At 54.5% G+C, this 27,325-nt stretch overlaps 2 protein-coding genes across 9 annotated transcripts; one reads left to right on the top strand and one right to left on the bottom strand.

The window, feature by feature from the left end:
* Nucleotides 1–7,366: 7,366 nt before the first annotated feature.
* On the top strand, nt 7,367–9,764 carry TMEM160 (transmembrane protein 160). The gene is made up of 3 exons (XM_057712110.1): nt 7,367–7,627; nt 8,781–8,873; nt 9,417–9,764. Exons 1-3 carry the CDS (start codon nt 7,420–7,422, stop codon nt 9,683–9,685), a joined length of 570 nt encoding a protein of 189 aa, XP_057568093.1. The 5' UTR covers nt 7,367–7,419; the 3' UTR covers nt 9,686–9,764.
* Nucleotides 9,765–9,912: 148 nt separating this feature from the next.
* On the bottom strand, nt 9,913–26,806 carry NPAS1 (neuronal PAS domain protein 1). Of its 8 annotated transcripts, none has more exons than XM_057712936.1 (13): nt 26,668–26,806; nt 24,681–24,866; nt 24,012–24,247; nt 21,731–21,811; nt 17,223–17,296; nt 16,868–16,957; nt 15,301–15,475; nt 13,751–13,866; nt 13,392–13,549; nt 12,662–12,768; nt 12,103–12,250; nt 11,050–11,144; nt 9,919–10,474 (listed from the first exon to the last, which is right to left on the bottom strand). In XM_057712936.1, exons 1-13 carry the CDS (start codon nt 26,697–26,699, stop codon nt 10,011–10,013), a joined length of 1,962 nt encoding a protein of 653 aa, XP_057568919.1. In that variant the 5' UTR covers nt 26,700–26,806; the 3' UTR covers nt 9,919–10,010. The 8 variants fall into 8 exon arrangements, with proteins under 8 accessions (XP_057568921.1, XP_057568919.1, XP_057568924.1 ...); XM_057712941.1 differs by having other exon boundaries at nt 12,103–12,203; nt 12,662–12,695; XM_057712942.1 differs by lacking the exon at nt 26,668–26,806 and adding an exon at nt 25,947–26,140.
* Between the last annotated feature and the right edge of the window lie 519 nt (nt 26,807–27,325).

Raw genomic sequence — 27,325 nt, 5'->3', positions numbered from 1 at the left:
CTTTCTCTCCAAATATGTCAACTTTAGGTATTTCCTGTCAACTTCCTGCTCCCTTCCCTCCCCCTTACTTTCAGGCTGCTCTTCTAACTCTAAACACTCTGACACCTCCTTCTCTGTGTCTTATTCTCTCAACCAGCATAGCCCCACTAGAATGTTCCACAGTGATGAAAATGTTCTCTCTTCGGTGCTGGCACCCATGGCCACTGAGCGCTTAAAGTGTGGCCAGTGCAACGGAGGCACTGACTTCATTTTTGATGAAGTTTGAATTTAAAGAGCCAGGACCTCCCTGGTGGTGCAGTGGTTAAGACTCCATGCTCCCAATGCTGGGGGCCCAGGTTCAATCCCTGCTCAGGGCACTAGATCCCACCATGCATACTGCAACTAAGAGTTCGCATGCCACAACTAAGGAGCCCACCTGCTGCAACTAAGACCCAGCACAACCAAATAAATAAATAAATAAATAAACAATAATAGCTATAAAAAAAAGGAAACATGCTATAAAAATAAATAAATAAATAAATATATATATATATATAAATAAAATTTAAAGAGCCACATGTGCCCAGTGACTGCCACGTTGGACAGCACAGCTCTAAACCCTAGCTAGAGTGCCTTGTTAAAATGATGACAGTTACAAATCATTGCATGTACTTCCCTCAAGACCTCCCACCTCCTGGCAACTGTATTCACTGTGAAGCTTGGTAATTGTATTTGTTCCCTGCTGTAACTGTAACAAATTACCACAAACTCAGTGACTTAAAAACAATGCAATTTATTCTTTTATAGTTCTGAAGACCAGAAGTCTAAATTCAAGGTGTTGGGGGAATTCCCTGGCGGTCCAGAGGTTAGGACTCTGTGCTTTCACTGCTGAGGGCCCCGGTTTGATTGCTGGTGGGGGAACTAAGATCCCACAAGCCACTTAGCCAGCCAAAAAATAAATCAAATCAAATCAAGCTGTTGGCAGGGCTGTGTTCTTTCTGGAGCACTCAGGGGAGAACTGACCTCTTGCTTCTGTTGTCACATCTCTTTCTATTTACTGATCCTCCTGCTTCCCACTTATAAGAACACTTGTGTCCACGTCCTAATTCCTGGAACCTGTGAATGCTACGTTACTTGGCAAAGAAATTTTGCTGATGTGATTGAGTTAAGGATCCTGAGATGGAGAGAGGATCCAGCATTATCTGGGTGGACCCCATGTCATCGCAAGGGTCCTTAGAAGAGAGAAGCAGGAGATGAGAGTAGTAGATATACCACTGGAAGCAGAGGCTGGAGTGATTCCAGGAAGGGGCCATGAGCCAAGGAGTGCAAGTGGCTTCTTGAAGCTGGAAAAGGCAAGGAAACAGATGCTTCCCTGAAGCCTTTATATTTTTTTTAATTAACTTATTTTTATTTTATTGGCTGCATTGGGTCTTTGTTACTGTGCACAGTCTTTCTGTAGTAGCAGAGAGTGGGAGCTAGTCTTCATTGTGGTGCAAGGGCTTCTCATTGTTGTGGCTTCTCTTTTTGCGGAGCATGGGCTCTAGGCGCACGCAGGCTTCAGTAGTTGCAGTGCATGGGCTCAGTAATTGTGGCTCATGGGCTTAGTTGCTCCGTGGCATGTGGGATCTTCCCAGACCAGGGTTCGAACCTGTGTCCCCTGCATTGGCAGGTGGATTCTTACCCACTGTGCCACCAGGGAAGCCCCCCTGAAGCTTTTAGAAGGCAAGAAGGCCTGCTGACACCTTGATTTTAGACATCTGATGTCTAGAATTATAAGAAAATTAATTTGCATTGCATTAAGCCACTAACTCTGTGGTAATTTATTACATCAGCCATAGGAAACCATTACACTGACTAAACTAATCTGTGGTGTTAGAGTCATGAAGGGGCTTACACTTGGCAGTGACTAGGAGGGGGCTTGAGGGGTCCCCTGGGGTACTGATCGTGTTTTTTTTTCTTAATATTTATTTTTTGGTTGCATTGGGTCTTAGTTGCAGCATGTGGGCTCTCTAGTTGTGGCGCATGGGCTTAGTTGCCCCATGGCATGTGGAATCTTCATCCCCCAACCAGGGATTGAACTGGTGTCCCCTGCATTGCCAGACTGATTCTTAATCACTGGACCACCAGGGAAGTCCCCTGATCACGTCTATTTCTTACTCTGGGGGCTGGTGATGGGGGGTGTGATTTTTAAAAATTTAATCGTTATATGCCATGATCTTTGTACTTTTCTGGATGTGTGTGATGCTTTAATAAAAAGTTAAATAAGAAATTCCAGGGACTTCCCTGGCAGTCCAGTGGTTAAGACTTATTGCTTCCACTGCAGGGGGCATGGGTTTGATCCCTGGTGGGGGAACTAAGATCCTGCATGCCACAGGACTCAGCCAAAAATTAAAAAAAGAAGAAGGAGGAGGAGAGGGAGAGGAAAGAAAGGAAGGAAGGAAAAAGAGAAAGAAAGAAAGAAAGAAAGAAAGAAAGAAAGAAAGAAAGAAAGAAAGAAAGAAAGAAAGAAAGAGAGAGAGAGAGAAAGAAAGGAGGGAGGGAGGGAGGGAGGAAAGAAAGAAAGAGAGAGAGAGAGAGAAAGAAAGAAAGAAAGAAGAAAGAAAGAAAGAAAGAAAGAAAGAAAGAAAGAAAAAGAAAGAAAGAAAGGAAAGAAAGAGAGAGAGAAAGAAAGAAGGAAGGAAGGAAGGAAGGAAGGAAGGAAAGAAAGAGAGAAAGAAAGAGAGAAAGAAAGAGAGAAAGAAAGAAAGAAAGAGAGAGAGAGAGAAAGAAAGAAAGAAAGAAAGAAAGAAAGAAAGAAAGAAAGAAAGAAAGAAAGAAAGAAAGAAAGAAAGAAAGAAAGAAAGAAAGAAAAGAAAGAAAGAAAAGAAAGAAAGAAAAGAAAGAAAGAAATTCCAGCCCTCTTGGAGTCTGAAATTGCTGTCTGGTTGGGACAGGGCTTAGGCTGGACTGGGCTGAGCACAGTCAAGGCAGCCATCCAAGATCCTCTGGCCTGGTGTCACTTCTAAGAAAAGACAGCCATTGAGGGGGTGACCAGTCCTCTGGGAGCATCATCTTTGGGCACATCACCTTCTGTGTAGTAAGGAATTTTTTTTTTTTTATTGGCTGCGTTGGATCTTCGTTGCTTGGCACAGGCTTTCTCTAACTGTGGTGAGCGGGGGCTACTCTTTGCTGCGGTGCACGGGCTTCTCATTGTGGTGGCTTCTCTTGTTGAGGAGCACCAGCTCTAGGCACGCGGGCTTCAGTAGTTGTGGCACACGGGCTTAGTTGCTCTGTGGCATGTGGGATTTTCCCAGACCAGGGATTGAACCCATGTCCCCTGCATTGGCAGGTGGATTCTTAACCACTGCGCCACCAGAGAAGTCCTCTGTATACTAAGGAATTTAACCTTACCCAAGGAAACCTCTGCCTTTGCCCCCAGCTCTTATCCTAGATCGATAGCTACTGAGTGGCAAAGTCAGGTTCCAAATACAGACAGTCTGGCTCCAGAGTCACCTTACTCTTGGGAGAGAGAGCAGCTCCAAGAAAGAGATGCCATGCCCTGTGGCTTATGATTGTCAGAGGAATCCAGAGTGATGCTCTTCCTTTCCTCTTGATCAGTATATGATCAGGAAAACTGAAACCACTCTAGGCATTTAAACCAAGGGAATGTGTTAAAGGGAACTAGACACCAAGAGGCTAGAAGGGCTGGAGGAGCAAAAGAGACATAATCGGCTTACCACTGATTAGTAGCTGCAGGAAGCTGCTAGAATCCCCGAGTCAGCGTAACAAGAAAATGATGGTGTCACCCAAAGACTGCTGTGCCGCTGAAGTAGGAACCAGGCTGCCCGAGCAGGACCCCAGGAGCCTGAGCTTGGCAACCATCCCTCAGGGCACTGCCAGAAGCTGGTGGGGGGAAAGCTTCTTGCTTTTTATGCTTTCCAAAAGAACCCCTGCAAGCACCTTAAAATTAAACAGAAGGACTTCCCTGGTGGTCCAGGGGTTAAGAATCCACCTTCCAATGCAGGGGATGGCAGGTTCGATCCTGGGTCAGGGAACTAAGACCGAGTGACGCAACTATTGAGCACGTGGGCCACAACTAGAGAGCCCTCATGCCACAACAGAGGAGTTCCACGTGCCTCAACGGAGACGCAACAAAGATCCTGCATGCCCCAACTAAGACCTGACACAGCCAAAAATAAAAATAAATAAATAAAAAATCAAACAGGAAAAAGTATCGCTTGTCTAGGGTAAGAGGGTTTCACAGTCAAAGGGAAGTTGAGTAGATGAGGAAAAGTAACCACAGTGGTTTGCAAGACTCACAGGAAGTGTGTCTTCCTGGGATCAGTGGGTTCTCAGGAGAAGCTGTTGAGGGGGCACCTCCCACTTTTCAGTCCTCAGGAGGTGAGGGAGCTACAAGTTGGGGGCCGATGTGGAGGAGACAAGCCAGACTTGTTTGCGCAGAGCAAAACAGAGGGTGAGAGATGGGCTGTGAACACCTGGTTGGACAAAATGTTGAAATCTTGTTCAAGGACAACCTGAATGAATGCCTCATCTGTGGGCTTCACAACTTGACCTTGTAATTCCCCTCTGCATTTTGAAATGTGCTGCCGCCAAGGCTGATCATTTATCCCTTTGGTTCATTGGGTTCACTGGTGTGTCCACAGGTGCTGGAACAGTCCCTGACATCTAGTCAGTTCTTAATAAAAATATATTCTTTTCTTTTTAATATATTCTTCAAAAATATCTTAAGGGGGGACTTCCGAGGTGGTGCAGTGGTTAAGAATCCACCTGCTAATGCAGGGGACACGGGTTCGAGCCCTGCTCTGGGAAGATCCCACATGCCACAGAACAACTAAGCCCGTGTGCCACAACTATTGAGCCTACGCTCTAAAGCCCGTGAGCCACAACCATTGAGTCCTTGTGCCACAACTACTGAAGCCCACACGCCTAGAGCCCGTGCTCCACAAGAGAAGTCACAATGAGGAGCCCGCGCACCACAATGAAGAGTAGTCCCCGCTCTCCACAACTAGAGAAAGCTCGTGTGCAGCAACAAGGACTCAATGCAGCCAATAAATAAATAAATAAATGTATTAAAAAAAAATATTAGGGGAATTCCCTGGTGGTCCAGTGGTTAGGACTCTGTGCTCTCACTGCTGAGGGCCTGGGTTCAATCCCTGGTCAGGGAACTAAAATCCCACAAGTGGCGTGGGGGGGAAAATTAAAATGGAGATATAAGGAGATATAATTGACATATAACACTGTAAATAAGTTTGTATTGTAACTGTGATGATTTGATACACATTGATCTATACATACAATTACGTATTGCTGTGTGATTACCACTGCAGTGTTGGAGCACCCTCATAACATCCTATAATTATATTTTCTTTTCTTGTGATGAATAAAAATATATTCACTGTAAAAGGATACCAATGCTGTGTCCCACCCTCTGATCCGCAGGTCCTGACTGTGTTGGTCTGGGATGGGGTGGAGCCTTACTCTTCTTCTTAAAGCTCCAGTATGATTCCTATTAGAACCACGGATCGAATCACAAGTGCAGAGGCAACAGGCCAGCTCTGTCTCTTTAAAGAGGATTTATTTTCTCTGCCCTAACCCTTTCTGGCATTTCATTTTTTTCCCCCTCCTTTCTCATCTGTCTAAAACATTTCACCAGCCAAGAATGTGAAAAATGTGTTTCAAATATTTTCGGTTCCCATTTAAGCCTATTTAATGCTTAGTGTTCATTGCCAGCAGGCAGACTATCTACTACAGCCCCTTTGAACTCCCTCCCCAAGTTCAACCCCTCACCCTGCCTCTCCCTCCATAAAATCCAAGCTCTTCCCAGTAGGAGAGGAAGGAGCAGAGATCGAGAGGGGCCTTGCAGCTATGGTTCTGGAGGGTGATGGAAAGCTGTGGAAGGTCTTCCCCCTCATAGGAGGGTTTAAGCTGGGGAGAGACATCACTAGATGCTCTTTTAAAACATCTTCTGGCTGCTGAGTCCATTTTCTACCGAGCACTCAGCACTATGTTCTAAAAAACATCACTCTGGGGACTTTCCTAGTGGTGCAGTGCTTAAGAATCTGCTTGCCAATGCAGGGGACATGGGTTTGAGCCCTGGTCCAGGAATATCCCACATGCCGGGGAGCAACTAAGCCTGTGCATCACAACTACTGAGCCAGCACTCTCTGCTAGAGTCTGCGCTGCGCAACAAGAGAAACCACTGCAATGAAAAGCCCACGCACCTGCAACCAGGAGTAGAGAGTAGCCCCCACTCTCCTCAACTAGAGAAAGCCTGCGCGCAGCAACATCCAATGCGGAAATAAATAAATAAATAAATAAATAAATAAATAAATAAATAAATAAATAAATAAATAAATAAATAAATATAATGTTCTAGTCCTTAACTCCTAGGTTAAGATGAGGATTAAATAAAATTATGCACATAATGTACCTAGCACAATTCCCGGCACAGAGAAAGTCACTGATAAATATTTGCTATTATTAACCAAGTCCCCTACCTATATTGAATGGGGGGACATGGAGATCTGTCAGTCGAGGACCAGTCCACTGGAAGCTCACAGTCCGATGACAGGGACAGATAAGTATAGAAATCATTACAACACAGTGTAATAAGGGGACCCAGAGTCAGAAGCTGGCCGCTGAAGTTTGACAGTGAAATCAGGTCCCTCTCAACTCAGACATAGGCTTAGACCTAAAAGGAAATTACAATTGTTTATAGAAGGAAAAACTGGAAACAATCTAGGGCTTGGGATCGCTTATCAATGTGAACCATTAAACTTGCTGTGGAACGGAGGGGTGTGAATTACTTTTCATTAGACCATTTTGTAACGTTTGCATCTTGTAACATGTTAAACATAAGTAATATTTTTAAAATTAAAAAATTATGCCATAGAAAAATATTCAGTGCCACCTGTCAATGTTCACGATTGACTGTTATGTGATAAAAATTAGTCAAACGACAAACATTTTACACACACCTAGAAAAAAGATGGGACAGGAGTACAAGATACTAGCAGTAACCGCTCATTGGTGGGATTAGTGTTGAGTTTTACTTTCTCCTCTGGGCTCTTCGAGATTTTGCAAAAATTCTGCGTTAGGCACCATGAGGTTTGTTTTGTCTTTTGGCCAGTAGCATTAAAGTTATTAACAAAAACTACAAGTCCCGGCAGACACCGCGCCTCAGACTTATGAAGACCGACCTTCCCCCGGCGCAATGGACACTGGGATTCGAAGTCCAGCCCCAGAGGCAAGGTGGGACGCATAGTACCGGCACAGATGACAGTGGAGGGATCACTGCTATTTCGACCAATGGACAGTGCGTACCGGACCGGAGCGACGCGCGCATAACCAATAGATGAGCTGCTAAGGCTGAGTGACGTGTGCTTCAGCCTACGGGCGGTCCATGGGGCGGTGCGGTGTGCGGCGGCCCTAGTGCGAACCATGGGAGGCGGCTGGTGGTGGGCTCGGGCTGCCCGCCTTGCCCGACTCCGCTTCCGGGGGGCGCTGCTACCTCCACCGCGGCCCCGGAGCGGGGGCGCCCGAGGGTCCTTTGCCCCTGGCCACGGCCCTCGCGCTGGGGCTTCGCCACCCCCCGTGTCCGAGCTAGACCGCGCAGACGCCTGGCTCCTCCGGAAGGCGCATGAGACAGGTCTGGGGCTGGGGCTGGGGTCGGCCCGAATGGGAGAGGGGGGTTCTGCATAGCCGAGCTGCCCGCGCGCGCGAGTGGAGGATGGTGGTGGGACTTCTGCTGGAAAAGGGGCCCAGGCTCAGGAGGGAGAAGGGCTTCCGTGTAACCGCAGGGAAGCGCTGGCTGCAAGAGCGCAGTCTGTCCGCATAGGAGAAGGGCTTGTGGATGGGACCGTGGGTTCTGTTAATGGGGTGCAGTAGGGATCGGAGAGGTTGGTCGGGCCAGGACAGGCAGCATTATCAAACTGCGCTGTCTGGATGGGAGAGGCTTCCAAAGAGGGCTATGGGCGGGGCAGTTGCCTACAAGAGGGGGCCTTGTTGGAGGGGCCCGTTCAGGTTAAAGAGGCGATCACTCTGCCTAAGGCGGGAGCGTGGAGCCCCACAGAAGAGGGGGGAAGTTCTGGATTGGAAGAGAGAACAACCAATAGGAGAAAAGCTCTGGGCTGATTGGAGGGCGTGATGCTCCAGGCAGCAGGGGGCGGGGCCTCATTGGACGGTGGGGGTCCGGATTGGCGAGGACTGGTTTTCCAGGTACAAGATGGGGTGGGGGGAGATTGTAACCCGACTAGTCCCCTTTAGTGCCACACCAGGACTTGAATAGATGTGAATGACATCAAGGAAGAGCATACTCAGTAGCAGATAATGAGGTTTCAGAAGAGTGAAGGGGGAGGCTGGAAAGAGGGCTGGGGGAGTGGGGGAGAACAGTTTGTCGGCAGGTCTGAGGAAGTAGTGAGGGGGCGGCCCATGAGGATACACGTGTGGGGAGGACGTTGACCAAGATCCCCTCTTGGAATCTTCCTGTCCTTAGATTTTGGTTCTGCAATTTTGATCCTAGATCCTTCTTCAGATTCTGCAGACTGTCTTGAATCTTTGACGTTACAGAATCTGGGGGGAAGAGGCTCAGAGATGGAGACAGAGGGTTTTGGGGGAATGGGGTTTGGTAGGAGGAACCGCCAGGACGAGGTAGGGATGTGGGGCCAGACTGGGTGGTGGGATGAAGAGGCGCCCCTCAGTTTGACTGTCTGGGCTAGGGCGGGGGGTGGGTGGGTGGGGCGGGTTGCCAGGCAGGGTTTGGGCTGATGCTGATTTTTCTGCCCCACCCCCACCCCCTCTAGCTTTCCTCTCCTGGTTCCGCAATGGCCTCCTGGCATCGGGCGTCGGCGTCATCTCCTTCATGCAGAGTGATATGGGTCGGGAGGCCGCCTATGGTGAGTGCAGACCCCACTCGCGCCCCCACCAGGGAGTGTGGACGCTTCCTCCCCCGCTGGGGAATGTAGATTCTCTCCTTCCCCATCCCCTCACCCCCCGAGTAAATGTAGCTAGAACCCGTCATTCTTCCCCCGCCAGAAGCGGCCTCACTTTCACTTGTGAGTGTCCGCCTTCTACCCACCCCATCCCTTCCTCATGGGCACTGGACTCGCCAGAGGCGGTGGCTCAGGGCAGGGCTGTGGGTCCTCATCCTTTCCAATCTGACGTCTCAGCAAAGATGAGGGTCCCTGTCTCAGCCCCACCCCCAGCCTGGTCCTGCCCCTCCAACCTTATCTTCGCTCTCAGACCAACCCCCCACCTCCAAGTCCTAGCCATCCCCTCGGATTCCTTCTCCTGTCCCCGACCTTGGGTCTGAACTATCCCTGACCTCTACCTTGCTCCCGAGTGTGCCTCATCCCCTTTCTAACGCCACCTCGGCCCCCCGACCCGCCTTAGCCCCCAGGATCGGACTCTCTGACCCCGGCCCCCGCTCTGTCCCACAGGCTTCTTCCTGCTGGGCGGCCTGTGCGTGGTGTGGGGCGGCGCCTCCTACGTGGTGGGCCTGGCTGCGCTGCGGGGCCCCATGCAGCTCTCGCTGGGGGGCGCGGCCGCGGGCGTGGGGGCCGTGCTGGCCGCCGGCCTGCTCTGGGCTTGTGCCGTCGGCCTCTACATGGGCCAGCTGGAGCTGGACGTGGAACTGGTGCCCGAGGATGACGGGTCCGCCGCCGCGGCGGAAGGGCCCGATGAGGCGGGCCGGCCGCCACCGGAGTGAGCCGCAGAGCCGCGGGGAACGGCCTGGCGCTGGACTGCCTGGACCGGAGGACCGGGACATTAAAACCTGACCCTTCCCTCGCTCCCGATTCCGAGTGGTGGTTGCTTTCGCGGGGATGCTGAGCAAAGGAGGAGGGTAGGGGTGGAGGGCAGTGGGGGGCACATGGAGATAACTGAGGAGAAAGAAAAGATGAGAGGAGCTCCTTGGCCCCAGAGACGCGCCACAGAGCGGGAGCAGGCATTTAATTCACCGAGGCTGAGAGCCCTGTCCCCTGGGGTCCCCACCCGTCCTCTAGGTCTGGCCACCTGGGGGGCTGTTCCAGTCCTCAGTCCCCCTTGCGCTGCACCCTGGTGCCCAGGGGCCCCGGGTAGGGCAGGCCCAGGGCCGGATAGAAGGCCTCGGGGAGGGCGGGGCCCGGGCCCAGCCTCTGCAGGTGCGGGTACACGAGGCCCAGCTCGGCAGGGCCATAGCGGATGGTACCGGGAGCGCAGAGGCCCCGCATGACTGGGGGCAGGAAGCCGGCGTGCAAGAGGGAAGGTGGGGGGTCCCCAGGAGGTGCCAGGCCCCATGGCCCCACCAGGTCCTGCTTCAGGGCCCCCGCCCGGATGACCGACGTGAACTCGGGCCTCGTTGGGGCCAGGTGGCCCGACGGCTCCTCGTCCCCACTGTCCTCTGGGTCTTCCGTCTCCCCGGGGCCAGGCTCCACTTTGATGGGTTTGCCCCGGGGCTGGGGGGCCTCGTCCTCCTCCAGGGGGGTGGCCTGTTTTCCGTCCCCTGGAGGCTCTGGCTCTGCAAGAGGAAGATGCTTAAGGGCGCTGTGTGCACATCCACAGCCCTCAGCCTTCCCATCTGTGGATTGGAGCTGCGCTTCCTGGTCTGGACCAGGGGGTCTCCATGGGGGCGGTTCTGTCCCTTCCAGGGACATTTGGCAAGGTCTGGAGGCATTTTTGGTGGTCACAGCCGGGGAGGAAGATACGCCTGGGTTCTAGGGGGTGGACATCAGGGGTGCTGCGAAGTGTCGCACAGTGCGGTGGGATGGGCCCCCACCAGGAACAGTGACCAGGCCCCAGACTGGCCACCTATGGCTACCAAGCTCTTCGAATGTGGCGCGTACACCCCCCGCCCCCACCACTGTGTGGCTTGTGGGATCCTAGCTCCCCAACCAAGGACTGAACCTGGGCCCGGGCCCTCGGCAGTGAGAGCCTGGCGTCCTAACCGTTGGACTGCCAGGGAGGTCCTGGAATTTGAATTTGAATCTTACTGTAAATAGCCACATGTGAGGCTAGTGGCTTTCGCACCAGACAGCACAGGTGCCAGAGGCCACTCAGAGCCCTCCAGGGACTGGGGTGGGAGGCAGGGCTCACCCGTGGGCTCTGGCTCTGGGCTGGATGCATCCTCGGCGGCCACGCTGGCCGGAAGTTGGAAGGTGTCCAGAGGTGTCTGGCTCCCCTCAGCTTGGCTGGGACAAGACAGATGGGATTGGGAGCTGGGGTCCTAGGCCACCCAGCCTCTGGTGAGGGGAGACTCCCTCCTGCCCGCCAGCCTTGTGAGTGTAGACGTCCCCTCCCCATCTGAGTGTAGACCCCCTACCCCCTGCAGTGACTGGAGAGCCCCCACCCGGGGCACTTAGACCTCATCTTTGGACCCCCAAACTCCAAGCTGGCCTCTAGCCCAGCTTGGCCATGTCTCCCAAAGCAAGACCTTTACAGCCCGTGGCCACCTGGATGTCATCACCTAAGTGTCCCCCGGGCACCTCGTGCTCATCTGACCTCAGCATCTTCCTTCCAAACCTGCTGCTCCTCTCAGAGGCCCAGACCCAAGCCCCACAAAGCCAGAGATGGCCAGATGGCCACCTCCCCTCCTCCACCTGCGCTGCCCAGCATCTCCCAGGACCTGACCCTGGCCTCCCAGCCCGTCTTGTCCCAAAGACCTCCCTCTTCATGGCAGCCACAGCGGTCTTTCCAAAAAGCAGACTTGACCGTGACTCTCTCCAGCTCTAAAACCTTCCATGGCTCCCCAGTGCCCCCACCATCATCCTCAGCTCCGTTTCTTGAGACTCTATACTCCAGCCCAGAGCGCACTCCCTTTAGCTCCTCAGAAGGGTCCAGCTATGACTCTGAGCCTTTGCAGGCTGTGACTGTGTGCCCTCGGCCTGGAACGCCCTTCCTGCCCCCAGCTTCCTTCCATCAGTTGCTCTGCTCTGCGGTGGCCCTCCCCTGGTAAGAGCCTGCCATGGCTCTCCAGTGCCTTTACTCTCGCTGGACCCCGTTCCCCTTTCATGTTTTCAACCCCTTTCCTGGACCTGTCCTTTCCTAGAAGCCCTCCCTGAAGAGCCCCCACCTGAAGGTGGGGAGAGCTGGCAGGATCTTCTGGAGGGAGTTCCAAGCTCCCCGTGGGTGGGGTGGTGCAGCCCTCACCTGAGCACATAGCTGACCCAGAGCACGTGGCGCTCTCCAGGGCTCTTCCCGCTGACAGCCACGGTGGCCACCGACTGCAGCCACACGAACCCCCCGGTGCGCTGCAGCCAACGGTAGTAACCGGTCATCACCTGGCCCTTGTCCAGCACTGGGCCCAGCCCAGGGACCGGGAGAGACCAGAAGGGATGGGGTGGGGGCGGGATGGGGGTGAGACGGGCAGAGAGGAGGCAACAGGGAAACAGGAAAGGGGAGATGGTGGGGAGAAGAGAAAGGCAAAGTACAGGGCGGGAGACAGAGAGAAGCCAAGTCAGAAAGACCAAGAGGTAACCCAGCGTCAAGGCCCCTGGAGTTTGAAGGGTGGGTCAGAGAGACCCCATGGTTCCCCTTACATGGCTCCCCCACCCCCATCTTGAGCCACTGCTCAGTCTCCTTGCTGCTCTTCCTGTGATGCGCTGAGCCCCCAGAGGTGGCAGCAGGAGGGACTGTGGTCAGCCACGGAGAAGGACGTCCAGGGAGTGGGGCAGTGGGGGTGCTCAGGTCTGGGGTGAGGGGTCCTCACGGTCCAGGTGGCTTTGGCGGATCCTGGTTGCATCCTGTCCGTGGACAAACTGGTAGCAGCTGCGGCCCACAAGCTCCGAGGGCCCCAGGTCCATGTGGTCACTGACTCTGAGGGGAGGGGGCAACGGAGAGGAGGGGAGAAGGGGTCCCAGACCATGGGGTGGGGAGAAAGGCAGGGTTGGCGCCAGAAGCACTCAGGGTCCAAACCCTGGCTCTCGAGGGCTCTGGGCCTCAATTTTCCCCTCTGTAAAATGGGCGGGAGAATATTTAAAATAATAGTGTCCCTCCTAGGGCGGCTATGGGCATTCAAGCAGACAGCACTCCTGGGAGTGGGGTGGCCGGGCACTCCGGAGGCGCTTAGAGCGTGGACAGTATTTCGCTATTTAATTTCCCCCCACTGTGCGGTGCGGGAGACAGAGTGGATGAGAGGCCAGAGAGGCAGAGAGAAATAGGACCAGGGAAGGGCGAGCTCTGCAGAAGGGAGGGTCTGGGCTTCTTGGAATCGAGCATAGCCCCGCCTCCAACCCAGAGGCCCCGCCCCAGCCTCCGCCCCAGCCTCCACCTTCACTCCCTCTTCTAGTCTGCTCTCCCTGGCTCTCCTGCCTCCCCGGGTTCCCCAGGGCCGCAGCGACACCCTCCCTCTGCCCCCGACTCTGAGCTCCTCCGACTTCCCGCCTACCCCCCTCTCCCATGCGCCCCCATCCTCCCACCTCAGCCCGCAAGCCCGGTACCTGCTCTCACAAGCAAGGATGGTGAGACCCAGGCTGAGTCGGAAGACGATCATGTGTCCGTGCAGCGGCAGCTCAGCCAGTGGGGCCGGGGGCAGCGCGTGGCCGAGGGCCACAAGGCCCAGGGCGCGGGCCCGAAGACGACCGGTCACGTGGATGACCTGCAGGTGGTGGCGCGTCAAAGGAGGGCAAGGCGGGGCCCGTGGGGCGAGAGGACCACAACCTGGCCACAGGGCCTGGCTCTGGCTGTCATCCCCAGGCACTGGGGCCCAGGGAACAGAGCAGGCAGGTATACGGGTGCTCTCCTTGCAACGGGGAGGGGACATGGGAGTCAGAGGCTGGGGCGCAGAGCTCACACCCACCTTGTACCCTGAGGCCTTGACATGCAGCCCCCTCTTGGTGAGGGTGGATTTCATGCGGATGAAGAAGGAGCGCTCCTGCACCCGGGAGGAGGGGGACACCTCGGTCGGGCTGGCCTCTGGGGTGGAGAGTGAAAGAAGGTTATGGGGTCCTCAAGAGGACACACACAGGCTACCCCTGCCCTCTGCAGAGCTATCCAGACACTGGGTCATGGCCACAGTCACTCAGATACACTTAATGGTTCTACAAGCCTGCTGACATCCTACACCAACCTTCCCTCCCAGCAGCACCCAGCATGGTCTTTCTAAAGCTCTCATCTGACCCTGTCCCTCCCCAGCTCTGAACCTGCCATGGCTCCCTAGTACCCTTGGGAGAAAGCCCAGCTCCTCCTCACCATGGCCTAAAACTTTGGCAAGGACTGCTTCCTGCTGACATCATCTCTAGCCGCAACCTCCAGGTCTCAGTTCAGACATCTCTTCCAGGAAGCCCTCCCTGACTCCCAGGCTGGGTCAGCTGCCCCTCTAGGGTCTCCTACCCAGCCCTGCCCACTCTGGGTCATCACTGTCTGGGCACAGGGTCAGTCTCCCCCACTGGACTGTAAGCCCTGGGAGGATGGGGCTTGGGCGCTTGTCACCACTGTGTCCCCAGCCCTGCCCAACAGAGGGCTGAGCACAGAGTGCGGGCTTGGGCTATAGCAACAAATAAGCCCCATGAATACAGATTATTCTATAAAACCCATGAGTCTTATAAATATGCTCACACCCAGATGACCTTGCGCCTCAAACTGAGGAGTAAATATAATCACGCTCCCCAACAGTCCCACACGTGTAACACCTCCCCAAGCTTGCAAGCATTGCTGACAGCTCAGATGATTTTCGTATGAAGGGAATCCCATATAAGGAAAGCCTATTTATGAGACAGATAACCTCAGTCCCCCAATATCTCAGAGCTAAAAGGAACTTTCAGGGTAATCTCCAACATCCTCCCTCCCAACATGGAATGGAATTTTCCACTGGAGGGAAGTGTCAGAAGCACAGACGCTTGAGTCAGACAAACCTGGGCTAGAGTCCAGCTCAATCCCTTACAGCTGTGTGACCTGAGACACTTAACCTCTCTATGCTGTGTTCCAGGTTCCTCCTCTGTAAAGTGGAGATAGTCATAGTTCCTGCTTCCTGGGCTTGTGGTCAGGATTTAATAAAATTATGTACTTAAAGGTGGGGCACGTGTAAATGCCAATAAGCACACATTGTTATTATTATTTACCAAAGCCTGGTTCCATCTATCACCCACAGGCACGCACCTCCACTCTGCAGCCAGAGGGGTCGTTCTAAAGCTCAAATCTTGGGAAATCCAGACAATTTTAGGGCGCTTTGGCAATTTTAGGGAGCCACCTCTGGCGCCTCAATTTAGACTCTGATTCATTATACACAAACTTGCTTTGCACAACTCTAACAAGAGTGTTTTTGCATAAAGGAGTCATAGTTGGATACATTGTACCCAGCGTTTCCTAATCTACCCTCAGGCCTCTTTCTTTGGGGGCCCTGGGAATTACCGATCTCAGGGGTCTCGGCAAGTGAGGAGGAAGATGAGGAGGAGGAGGAAGAGGAGGGGACGGAGGGAGGGGTGGGGGGCCCGGGGGTCTGGGCCCGCAGCCCCAGTTGCTCCAGCACCTCGGAGTGGTCCCCTGGATGGATGTAGTCGAAGACGCTGCTGCCCGTCAGCTCCACCTGCCGGCGAAGGAGGGGGATGCAGGAGGCGGGTGAGGTGCGAGCGCAGCCCCTCGCCCGCTTATTCTGCTTCAGGCTCACTCGCCTATAAGCAGGTGTGTTTCATGCTAGTCTTGTGTTTTGATTAGGAAAAAAAAAATTTAAACCTTTTAAAAGGAGGATATAAATTTAGGCCCTTCCTGGGCCCTCCCACTTCAAACCCAGAGATTATTAAGGGTTTTCTGCCGCTGCCTACAGTATTAAGAAGCTCTGTAGGGGGTTGGGTTGGGGGTGCCATAGCTCCAGCTTACTCACTCTCACCCCATACAGCAAACAACTGCGCCCTGAAATGACTCACAGGATGTTCCAGGAGGAATGGAAATCAGGACACAAGCAATGGAATGGCTTTCAAACTCTTTAAAGTGTTAGAACCTTTTAATTAGACTTTTACATTCAATTCAGCCCTCAAATCTCTCGCAGCGGTCCCCTTACCTCCACACCTTCCCAGTCCTGGTGCCCATCTTCTCCCTGCTGTCCTCCTGCCCCCGGCGTCCTCGTGGTCTTCTGGTCTTCATTCCCCACACACATATCCCTCCCTGACCATGGCCCTCCTCCTCTCAGAAACCTCCCATGGCTCCTACTGCTTGGGGTCACGCCTCTGTCCTCTCTCCCTCATTAAACACTCCCCCACCCCCCCACACACCAGCTGGGAGCCTTTCCTCCACTCTTCCTCTCTCCCTCTCTCCCTCCCTCTTGTCCATATTCTCCCTGTAGAGTCTTCCTCCTCGAGGAACCTCCAACAGTTCCCTGAAGAGCTGCCCTTGAAAGCCAAATACCAACACACCGAATTTTCTAAATTTACCATTTGTCAAAAATCTTTGTAAAAACAATAAAAGCTGACCACAGTTTGGATTGATCGGATTGGCAAGGTCTAAGATGCCGCAAGGAGCCAGAACTCCAGGGATAGGGGCTTTTGGCCCTCCTTTTACCTTTCAGCCACCAGCTGCAGGAGCTGGAGCAGAAACAGTGGGTTGAAATAAAGGCAAAATGCAAACCAGTCAACTAAAATGCCACAGAAAATCTTCCAAGCTGGCAAAACCCAAGCCCTTCCAATACAAACTGCTGTAATCCTTTAAAAGTGTTAAGAATAAACATTTTGGTAAATACATGTGGCAACCACTCACAGGCAAATTTATCTTTCTGCTAATTTGCTTTCTTCAAATCGACCTGTTACTTTAATAACCCTCCTCTGCCTCTGAGGCGGAGCCGTATTAGGTGCCACGTGGGGTTCCAAGGAACACACTTTGGGAACCAAAGATCCAGTCCATCTTTTTCATGCCGGGATGGTGATGCCAGGAGAGAGGAGGGCCAGCAAGCTGAGCCAGTCCAGGCAGCCTGCTGCGGGCCCCTTACCTGTGAGAGACCCAGGTAAATGGAGACTGTCTCTGAGATGTAGAGGAATTTCCCTTCCTGGTTCAAGGCAAACACGAAGCCATCCAGGGACTAGAGTGGGGAGAGACGGGGGTGGGGAGAGGAGGGCCTGGCATGTGTAAGAGGTTCTGAAATCTGGGTCTCTGCCTGGGATGGATTATTCTGGGGTAAAGAGATTCCGTGATCCTGGGAATAAGCAGGTAGGAAGGGGAGCCGGAGCATTCTGCCTCCCAGTTCTGGGGTTCCCCACCAGCCAGACCCTGGAGAGAAGGATGCAGTTCTCCCGAAGCGGCCACCAGGTGGCAGCAAGGAGCAGCAGGCAGGTTAGGGGGCTCACCTGCAAGATGTGTCCTCCCAGGTGCTGCTCGAAGATTTCGGAGACCAATGCCACGGGGCCCCTGTGGCCTGGGGCTGAGGGCAGAGGGAGAGGTGAGGCTAGGGCCTGTTGGTTTGAACCCCTGACCTTCTGGGCAGACCCCCAGGGAGCCAGGCTATATATCTCCCTCTCCTGTCCCCAGTCCGGTAGCCATCTTGGGGGGTTGGGGGGCCCTGGGTCCTGTCAGGGAGAGCGCTGGGGTGTGGGGTGGGGTGGGTAGGGCAGGACTGGCCGCGACAGACAGGCCAAGACACACAGAGACACAGACACCAGGGGATGAAGAAAGGGATTCGTTCATTCATTCATTCATCCATTCTGTCATTCGGCAAACTCCCTGAGCATCAGCAGTGCTCCAGGCCCTGCGCTGGGTGATGCGGGGGACACAGAGGTGACCAGGACAGCCCAACCCTACCCTCACAGGGCCCCCAAGCCAGGGCAGAAATAAACGAGCAAGAAACTAACAAATATAGAACTACTGTTTGTGGCCAGTGCTATGAAGGATCGAATTCTTTACGGTGTGAAAGAAAGAAGAATGGGGTAAGGCCTGTTAAAGGAAGGGGCATTTGAGCTTAGACCTTAAGGATGAGAAGAAGGCAGTCAGGAGCCAGAAAAGGAAAGAGACAGAGACAGAGACAGAGAAAGAGATAGTGAGAGACAAAGATAGACAAATAGAGGGACAGAGAGATATAAGGAAATAGAGAAAGAGATAAGGACATTATGACTCAACAACAAAAGGACGAACAACCCAATTCAAAAACGGGCAAAGGATTTGAATAGACATTCATCCAAAGAAGATACATAAATGGCCGATAAGCACATGAAAAGATGTTCAACATCATTAGTCATTAGCAAAATGCAAATCAAAACCACAATGAGAGATCACTTCACACCCACTAGGATGGTTAGAATTAAAAAAAAAGAAAAGAGAAAATAAGCGTTGGTGAGGAGGTAGAGAAATTGGAACCCCTGTGCATTGCTAGTGGGAATGTGAAATGATGCAGGCACTCTGGAATTTGGCAATTCCTCCATAAGTTAAACATCGAATTACCATTAAAGCCAGCAATTCCACTCCTGGGTATATACTCCCAAAGAATTGAAAACAGGTACTCTAACAAATAGTCATAAATGAATGTTCATAGTGGCATTACTCCCTCCTAATAGCCAAAAGGTAGACACAAGCCAAATGTCCATTAACTGATGAATGGATAAATAAAATGTGCTATATTCATACAATGGGAGATTATTCAGCCGTAAAAAGAAATGGAGTACCGATCCATGCTATGGCATCAATGAACTTTAAAAACATTATGCTAAGTGAAAGAGGCTGAACACAGAGGCTACACAGTGTAGGATTCAACTTATATGAAACGTCCAGAATAGGCAAATTCAGGGACAGAAAGCAGATCAGTGGTTGCCAGGGGCTGGGGGGAGGGGCAGGAGGACTGGGGAGGGACCGCTAGTGGGACAGGGTTTTGGGAGGGTGATGAAAATGTTTTGGAACTAGATAGAAGTGCTGGTTGCACAACATTGTGAATGTGCTAAGTGCCACTCAATTGCACGCTGCAAAATGGTGAATTTCATGTTATATAAATTTTACCCCAATAAAAATTTTAAAAAAGAGAGAGGGGTAGAGACATACATAGACACAGAGAAATTGAGACAGAGGTAGGCAAAGACAGAGAGACATAAAGAGATGGAGGGACAGAGAGAGATACAGAGAAAGTGGTGGGGAAGACAGAGATGGCAAAAGAGACACAGGCCGAGCCATCCCCCCACAGTCAGGAGCAGAGGGCTCCAGACATCCACGCTGGGCACAGGTGCTGGGTTCCTGGAACCTGTTCCCACCCAGGATGCCCTCCCCAAACCCGCAGAGAATGAACCCCCCCAAGAGATCCTTGCCCAGAATGGGGAGCCGGTGACCTCGAGGGTCCCCAAGTGCTTGGCTCCTGCAGGGCTGATGGTGCAGGTCTGGTGTCAAGCCCCAGGACTGTCCCTCCCTGGCTGTGAGCCCTGGGACCAGTGCCTTCACGTCTCTGTGCCTCAGTTTCCTCCTCTGTCAAGTGGGTTTGTTAAGAGAGCTGATCTCATGGGGGTGTGGAGCATTCAGTCAGCTTAGGAAGCAGAAAGGACCCACCAGGGGCCTGCACGCAGCAGGTGCTCCGAAACAGAGCCGGGATCAGTATTAATAGCGTGATTACTATTGTTATTTCCAGACCATCAAAACATCAGGCCGAGAAACGCCGCCCCTCCCCCCCAACCCGGACGCAGCCCTAAGCCCCGCCCCAGCACCTTAATGTTTGGCCACGCCTCCTCCCCCCGAAGCACCCCCGACATCCTCACGGCTGTTCACACCCTTTCTCCACTCTCGCCTAGAGCTCCAGGAACAATAACTGGGGGAGGGGGTGATGGGGACCCCTCCCCCGAGATGCAGCAGGAACCAGCCGGGTGACAGGCGGGAACAATGCCGGCTGCTAATTGTCGCAATTTTCCCCTGTCATTTTTGCTAATTCCTTCATTTTCCCTCTCACAGGATCAGCCCAGGTCAGACTGAACGGCTGCAATTAACAGCGTTAATGCTCACGTCGGGATAGGGCTGTGGGGAGGGGGAGGGCTCAGCCACTTGCTGTTCCCCCATCCTGTCCCCTGGGTCTGTCCCCATCCTTGACTGATGTGTCTTTACCCGCAGCCTTCCCCCTCCCCGCCCCAAATCCACCAACTCCCCGCCTCCTCCCTCCCACAAATACCTCAACTCCTGTGTCCCCCAAATTCAGAGGATGGCTCTTCCCCACCCCAGATCTGTCCAGACCCCAGCCATCATTCGTTCATTCAACAAACATTTGCTGAGTTTCTCATCGGAGCCTGCCTCTGCTGGAACAAAACTGTCCCAGTTGTCCTCTTCCCCCCACATAGAGGGTGCGCTGAGGGGCCCAGGAAAGAAGCCAAGGCTTCTCCCAGGGGCTCCCCTCCACCTGCCATTCTCAGCTGCCCTGACGAATTTGCTGCCCCCTGGCTAAGGCAGCTAATGAAGGACCAGGACTTCAGGAGCCTTTGGAAGTCTGGGGGAGGGAGCCCCCTGCCATGGTCAGAGTGCCTTGCTCCCCAAGAGCAGGCCTGAGGGCTGGAGCAGGTGCATTTCTGCCTGTACTTTCCTCAGCTGCATCTGTGAAATGGATCTAGGGCTGGAGCTGAATGGGTTCATGCCCACAAATGTCACACAGCCAGATACACAGGAGGTGAGTCCTGCATTATTCTTCTAGGTATTACTGCAGGTAAGCTGTGCTGTGAGCACCTCTATCCTTCTGGGGGGTTCCTTACTGTCCACCTTGACCTCTCTTTCTCCCACACCCATATTCTCCAAGTCCTGAGGCATCACCTGAATCCGACCACCTCTCAGCCCATGGCCCCCACCCTGGTCCAGCTGCCTCACCTCTTGCCTGGACCACTGCACTTGTCTCCTCACTGGGCTCCCAGCTTCTGCCCTCACATTCACCAACTCTGTGGCTCCCATCTTACTCGGGGTATCAGCCAAAGTCCTCACCACGGCCCAAGAGGGCCTGCAGGACCTGGCCTCTGACCCGCTAACCACTCCCTGCCTCATTCCTCTTTGGAGCCCCTGACCTCTCAGCTGTGGCCTGCACCCAGCAAGCTGATTGCTGCCTGCCTCAGGGCCTTTGCATGTGCTATTCCCTCTGCCTGGAACACTCTCCTTCCAGCTTTCTTCGTAGCTTGCTCCCTCACCTCCTTCCAGTCTCAGCTCAAAGGTCACTTCCTCAGAGAGGATGTGCGTGACCTGTGAGTTGAGATGTCCCCCCTCCCCTCACCCAGCTTTATAGTCACCAGATCAATATTTAGTGGCCCCTTACTGTGACCCAGGCACTATTCTAGGGTCAGCACACAAGGTGCCATTGGGGAGAAACACAATAAACAAGAGAAATAAGAAATATATAGTATCAGATGATGATTAGTACTATGAGAAGAAATAAGGCAGGAAAGGAAGATAGGTTGTGCTGGGAGTAGGGGGTTGTCATTTTTTAAAAAATTTTCATTAGCACCTACTATATGCCATGTGCTTTTCACTCTCTCTCTCTCTCTTTATTGAATTTTCCACAATATTACTTCTGCTTTATGTTTTGCTTTTTTGGCGTCGGACATGTGGGATCTTAGCTCCCCGACCAGGGATCGACCAGGGATCAAACCTGCACCCTTTGTGCTGGACAGTGAAGTCTTAACCACTGGACCACCACGGAAGTCCCGGGGGTGTCATTTTTAATAGAGTGGTCAGAGAGGGCTTGACCAAAGAGCCCACATTCTAAAGGAAGGGGGTTCCTGGTGGAAGCCCAGCAAGTGCAAAGGCCCTGAGGTGGGAACAGGCTTCTCAGGACAGCAAGGTGGCTCTTATGGGGGAGGGGGTTGAAGAGGTCGGAGGGGTAGAAAGGTAATATCAGGGAGGTGGGGGGCAGGAGACCTACCATGCCAGGTGTGGAGGCCCACCTTCAAGGGCAGGGACTTTGTCCTGTTCCCTTCTGTGTCCCCAGCACCTAGAACAGTGCCTGGCACAGGGAAGGTATTCATTGGGCATTTGTTGAATGAATGACAAACACTGATAGGAGATCAAGGCTGTCTCCTCCTCAGACTTAGAGCCCCCTGGCTAGACTTCAACATCTGTCATCCCATTTTACAGGTGGTAGAGTGAGGCCCAGAGAGAGGCTGAGACCTGCTAGGTAGGACCCATCCCTGGAGACCCAGAAACATGCCAAGTATGGTGGTTGAGAAGGTGGGCTCTGGAGCCAGGCCACTTGAGTTTGAATCACAGCTGGGTCCCTTCTCGGCTGTGTGGCCTTGGGCAAACAGCTTCACTTCTCTGGGTCTCAGTTTTCCACTTCTATAAAATGAGAACATAGCATTGCCTCCCTCTGAAAATTTTTAAGAGGATTAAGCAAGTGAATTTGGATACAGCGCTCAGCACGGTGTCTGATGTGTCTATTACTGCTATTATTTTTGAGGCGAACTCGGGAGTCCCCCTTTCTTTACGGGGGGGGGGGGGCACACAGTGCTTTGCTCTCTGACCACAGCTAAGCCACTGTCCTCATTTTTTCCAGCTGAACTGTTGAAGCAAGTGCGCAGTCTCTTGTTGGGGACCGGGAGAGCAGGAGATGCCCCCAATTTCTTAATTTTGGGGGCACAGGGGGAGTCCACGCAGTTCCTCCCCAGCACACTGTCCTGCCCCGCCCCTTCCCACATACAGGCAGGGGGCGTTACTGAGGTCGATGGTCTTGACCTCAGCGAGCCCCTGCCCCTTCGAATCACCCATCCCGGCAAACACGGAGGGGGAAGCCGGACGCCTGTGGGGCTCTCTCAGCGTCCCCCCCCCCTTTCTCTCCCCGGGGCTCGGGGACAATAGACAAGATGTTTATCCCCTGCCGGCGCACATGTTGTTCGCGGTAATGACAGTAATCAGAGGCGCTAATGCCGCATTCTCTCCGCGCCAGTCAATTCGCCTAATTACCGCCTGGGAAGCCGGATTATTTAAATTTAAATGGTGATTTATTGCGAGCTTAATCAATGCTATTTTCTCTCCCCCTTCCCCCCTGAGACCCGGGCAGGAGGGGAATTGGAGCGCCTCCAACCCCACCTTAAGGACAATCCTTCTTGGGGGGGCAGGGGGAGTCGCTTAGGGTGCCCTGTCCCTGTCACCTGCGACCTCAGAGTAACACGATTCGCTCTCTTCTAGTAATGAGTAAAGCAATAAAACATAAAATAGAAGTAATAACAATAACACTTCTATGTAATGAAGTCTGAATAATACTGAAAGTAGATATCTATCTCTATATATATCTGTGTTTTACATATTCTATATTTTAACATAGTATCGATTGCATTTCTTTATTGTGTCTTGGGCAGTAGGATGTCAGCCTGTCCAGGGCAGGGACTTTTATCCAGTTTGTTTCCTGCTGGATACTGAGGGCTCAGGACCGTAGCAGGCACACAGTACATGCTCATTAAACCTGCGGGTAACCATTGATAACAGTACTTGCTACACATTGACTGTTTACTCTGTGCCAGGTGTGTTTAGTGTAGATCTTCTCTTCTCAGCCCTGGGGGTGGGGGAGGGGTTTCATCATGATTTCCATTTCACAAATGAGGCACAGAGAGGCAAGGCGACCTGCGCAGGGTCACAACGCTGGGGGGTGGCCGAATGGGGACAGGGACCCCTGTCTTTCTGAAGCTCGCCATCTTACCTGCCATATTATCCTATCTCCCTCCCGCATCGCATCCCAAACTGGGAATTCAGACTCTAGGGTCCTTGTGTTCCCTCTGCAGACTCTCAGGTCTGAGTTCAGGGCTTTCTTTCCCATTAGTGGATGGGAGGCCCAGGCTGGGTCCCCTCTGTCCTGCCCATGGAGCTGCGAGTCTTCGCTGTGATAATAACAATTCATTTTCCCTAATAACAATAATAGCATTTACTGGTGCTGTGATCTCTGGTGTGGCCAGGCCCTTGATTAGGCCAGAGTTCATGAAATCGTCCCTACCTGGTGAGCCCATTTTAACGGATGAATAAACTGAGGCTTGGGCAGTAGAAGCCTCCAATTAGGGACACACAAAAGGTCTGACTCCAAAGCCTGTACTCACTCCGGGTGCAGGAGTCGGGCGAGAGCTGGCGGGCACCTTAGACCCGGGCTCCCCTGCCGGGGGCGGGGGGATGGGGGGGGAGCGCGCCCGGACCCCCCGCCCACGCGCATGCGCACTCACCTAGACCAGCCGGCGGCCCCGCGGACCTCAGCCCCCAGGGCGGCGCCCCGAGCGCGGCGAAGCGGCGCAGGCGGAGGTAGGTGACGCTGAGGCGCACGATGGACGCCTTGTCCAGCTGGCTGGAGATGGCTCCGGGCAGCGGGAGTAGCTTGGCCAGCTCGAAGAACTCCAGGTTCTCCTTTCCTCGCCGCGAGCGCGCCGCGTTACGGGACTTCTCCTTGCGCTGCGCCTGCAGGCTGGGCGGGCGGCGCGGAGGGGGCGTCAGCGGGGCCCGGGAACTCAGGGATCCGGGGTCGGGGGAAGAGCCCCGCCTCCTGGGACCTCGGGAACGGGACGGGACGTTGATAGGGGATTCAGCACTCCGGAGGCGGGGCAGAGCCTGAGTGTGACTTCTGCACCCGGCGGTGGGGCAGAACCTGGGGTGTACATTCTGGGGCGGGGGGTGGAGGAGGAGGAATTGGGGAGAGAGAAAAATGTTGGGCAGGAATTCCAAGGAAGGGGGCGAGGAACAGAACGCCCGGTGTGCGGGGTCGGCGTTACAGAACAACAGTTGAGCAACTCCGGGTGAGAAGTCTAGCCCGAGGGGGCGGGGCGGAAGGTGAGTGTGAATTCGTCCCGGACACCGCCTCGGGGGCGGGGCCACGGCCCGAGGGGCGGGGCTTGGCTCACCAGGGTCCGGGCGGGGCCTTGACCACGAACCCGGGCAAGAAGTCCCAAGGGACGCTGCCGCCTCGCCCTCCCCCGCACCTGACCTCGCCTCCGCCGCCGCCGCTGCCGGGGTAGGGGGCCGCCATCTCCGCGCGGACCCGCTCAGGCGGGCTCGGAGCAGCCTGCGGGCCTCGAGAGCCGCGTCTCCTGCAGCGGGAAGGAACCCGCGGCTGCGCTCAGCGCCCGAGGCGGGCCCGTGGGACACCCGCTAGGGAAACCGAGGCCCGCGTGGGGCGCAGGGGCCCAGCGAGGAGCGGCGGCCCGACGCTGCCTCAGTTTCCCCTCCCGAGGGGCCCCGCGACGCCGTCCGCAGCTCTCACCGCGCCGGGCTCCGGGCGAAGCTCAGGGCGAGGACGTGCCCCGCCGCCGCCTCCCCCGCGCCGCCCGCCAGCGCGCCCGCCTCACGCCCGCGCCGGGCCGGCTCCCGCATACCAATAGGCGCACGCGGCGCGCATACGGATCCGACCGGCCCGCGCGCTGCGTGCCAAGCATGCCCAAGCCGGGCGGGGGGCGGGCGCCTCGCCGGGGCCCAGGCGCGCCCGGCTCCAGCCCCCAGAGCCCTCTGCCCCGGGGATCCGCCCCCCACAAGCCCATCCCAGGAGTCCGGTTCCTGGCATCTGCGGTGCGCCTATTTCCCGGGCTGGGCTAAGGAGACAGGGAGGACAGAGGCCAGGGACCCCACCCCATGCTCTGCCCAGGGACCACCCCCAGCCCCTCCGGGTCATGCCACGTGTCCGGACCGCCAAATTCCCTCAACCACAACTTCCTCCCTGAAGACCCGGACAAGCCAGCCTCAACCCCTGATGCAGTGGCCAGAGCTTCAGCCCGAAGACGCCCCCAGGATGAACCCGACACTAGGAGCCCAGGTGTCCTGGTATCCAGATCCCCCCCCACCCAACCAGGAATGCGTTCAGTTAGGTCTTCGTTCCTCCAGGACTAGGCATTCAGGATCCACCCTCGCTCCTCACATCCACGCCGCCCCCAAGCCTCCTCAACCAGGTGTCCTGATGCCCTAGACCTTGGCTTCCAGATCCCCCAGCCACCTATTTCTCAAGGACCCAACATCCGTGCGCCCCTTCCCTCAGCCTCGGAATACAGGCGTTCCGATGCCCTAGCCCCCCGGAGACTAGAGTTCCTGTCCCCTTTTCCTCCAGGACCCAGGAGTTCCCTGTCCTCTCATACCAGCGCCCAGGCGTCCCCTACCCGCAGGACACACAGCCTCGTTACCTGGCCGCGGGGCAGGCTCCGGGCGCGGCGTGGGGCCGGCCGGGCGGCGCCGAGGAGCGGCCCCATAGACCCCGGGGCGGGCCGGGCTCGGCGGGGCGCGCGGGCTGTGGCGCTAGGCTCTCCGCGCCCACCGAGGCCTCGCAGACTTCGATAAGCGGGGACAGGGCTGGCGGGAGGGGGCGGGGTCTGATGGAGCCCCGCCCACACAGTCTCCGCCCTTCGGTCCACCCCAGCGCCAGCCACTCTGGCCTTTTCCGTGGTAGGGGCTTCCAAACAAGGGAGTCCCGGGCTGCTCAAGTGTCCGAGTCCCCTCACCCCACCAGAAGAGAACCTGGAAGTCAGCTCCCCCCCATCCCCCACCCCCACCCCGAGAGAACACAGGAGTCCAGGCACTAGCTCTATACCTCACTGGGAGGAACTCCTCAAGAGAACCTGGCACCCCAACAGCCCCTCGGAACAAGGCGGGCACCTTGCACCCGAGTCTCCTGTAGGGGTGACCCAGACGCCAATGCCCCCTCCAGGGACGCAAATCCAGGCGTTGGAGACCTTCATTTTCCAGGAGAGAACTTAAGGGTGTCAGCACGACCCCCTGGACAAGAAGGGGACTTTACGCTCAAGCCCACCCTCCCCTCCTTAAGACCAGGATTTGACATCCGAACCTCCCGTGGACTGGGACACAGGAATCTGAGAAACTTCAGAGACCAGGATCCTGGGTTCTTACCTCCACCACTGCTCCCACGGGAACCCCGACATCGGAGCTTCCCATTAGACCATAAATGGGAACTAAGGAATTAGAGCACCTCCCACAGAGAACTGGGGACCCAGATGACCGAGCCAGGCCTTTCCCACTCTGGTAGGAGATACTACAGCCCTCCCTCCCAAGCCCTTACAGCAACCTGTCCTGGGGGTTTCCAGGTGCTTAAGTGCTCCTAGGAGATCACAATGTAACTAATGAAGGTGGGGCAGGAGTCTTAGGAGAGGCAGATGGGCAGGGGCTGGCAGAGAGCAAGGGCCCGCCTCCAGTTGGACAGAAGAACCAACCTTGGCACACACCTCTGAACGCTCATGCACACTGGCTGATGGGAACACTCAAAGTGGCTCCGGGTAACCACACTGAACAACTTGGGAGCTAATCTTTTATGTTCTGCTAATCTTTTTCCCCACAGCAAGGTTCTGAGCTGGGCTCTATTACTAAGCCCATTTTATAGCTAGGGAAACTGAGGCATAGAGAGACTAAATCCAGTTGGTGATGGTCTGTCAGCCAATAACATTTTCCTGTTTTTCCCCAGAGAGACATGTTAAGGTGTCAGGGTACAGATTCAAGCTCAGATCACTGGTTCTTTTTTTTTTAAATATATGTATTTATGTATTTATTAGCT

Source organism: Hippopotamus amphibius, chromosome 16, assembly GCF_030028045.1.
Source record: "Hippopotamus amphibius kiboko isolate mHipAmp2 chromosome 16, mHipAmp2.hap2, whole genome shotgun sequence".
Classification (NCBI taxonomy): domain Eukaryota; kingdom Metazoa; phylum Chordata; class Mammalia; order Artiodactyla; family Hippopotamidae; genus Hippopotamus; species Hippopotamus amphibius.
This window is presented reverse-complemented; position numbering and strand designations above follow the sequence as displayed.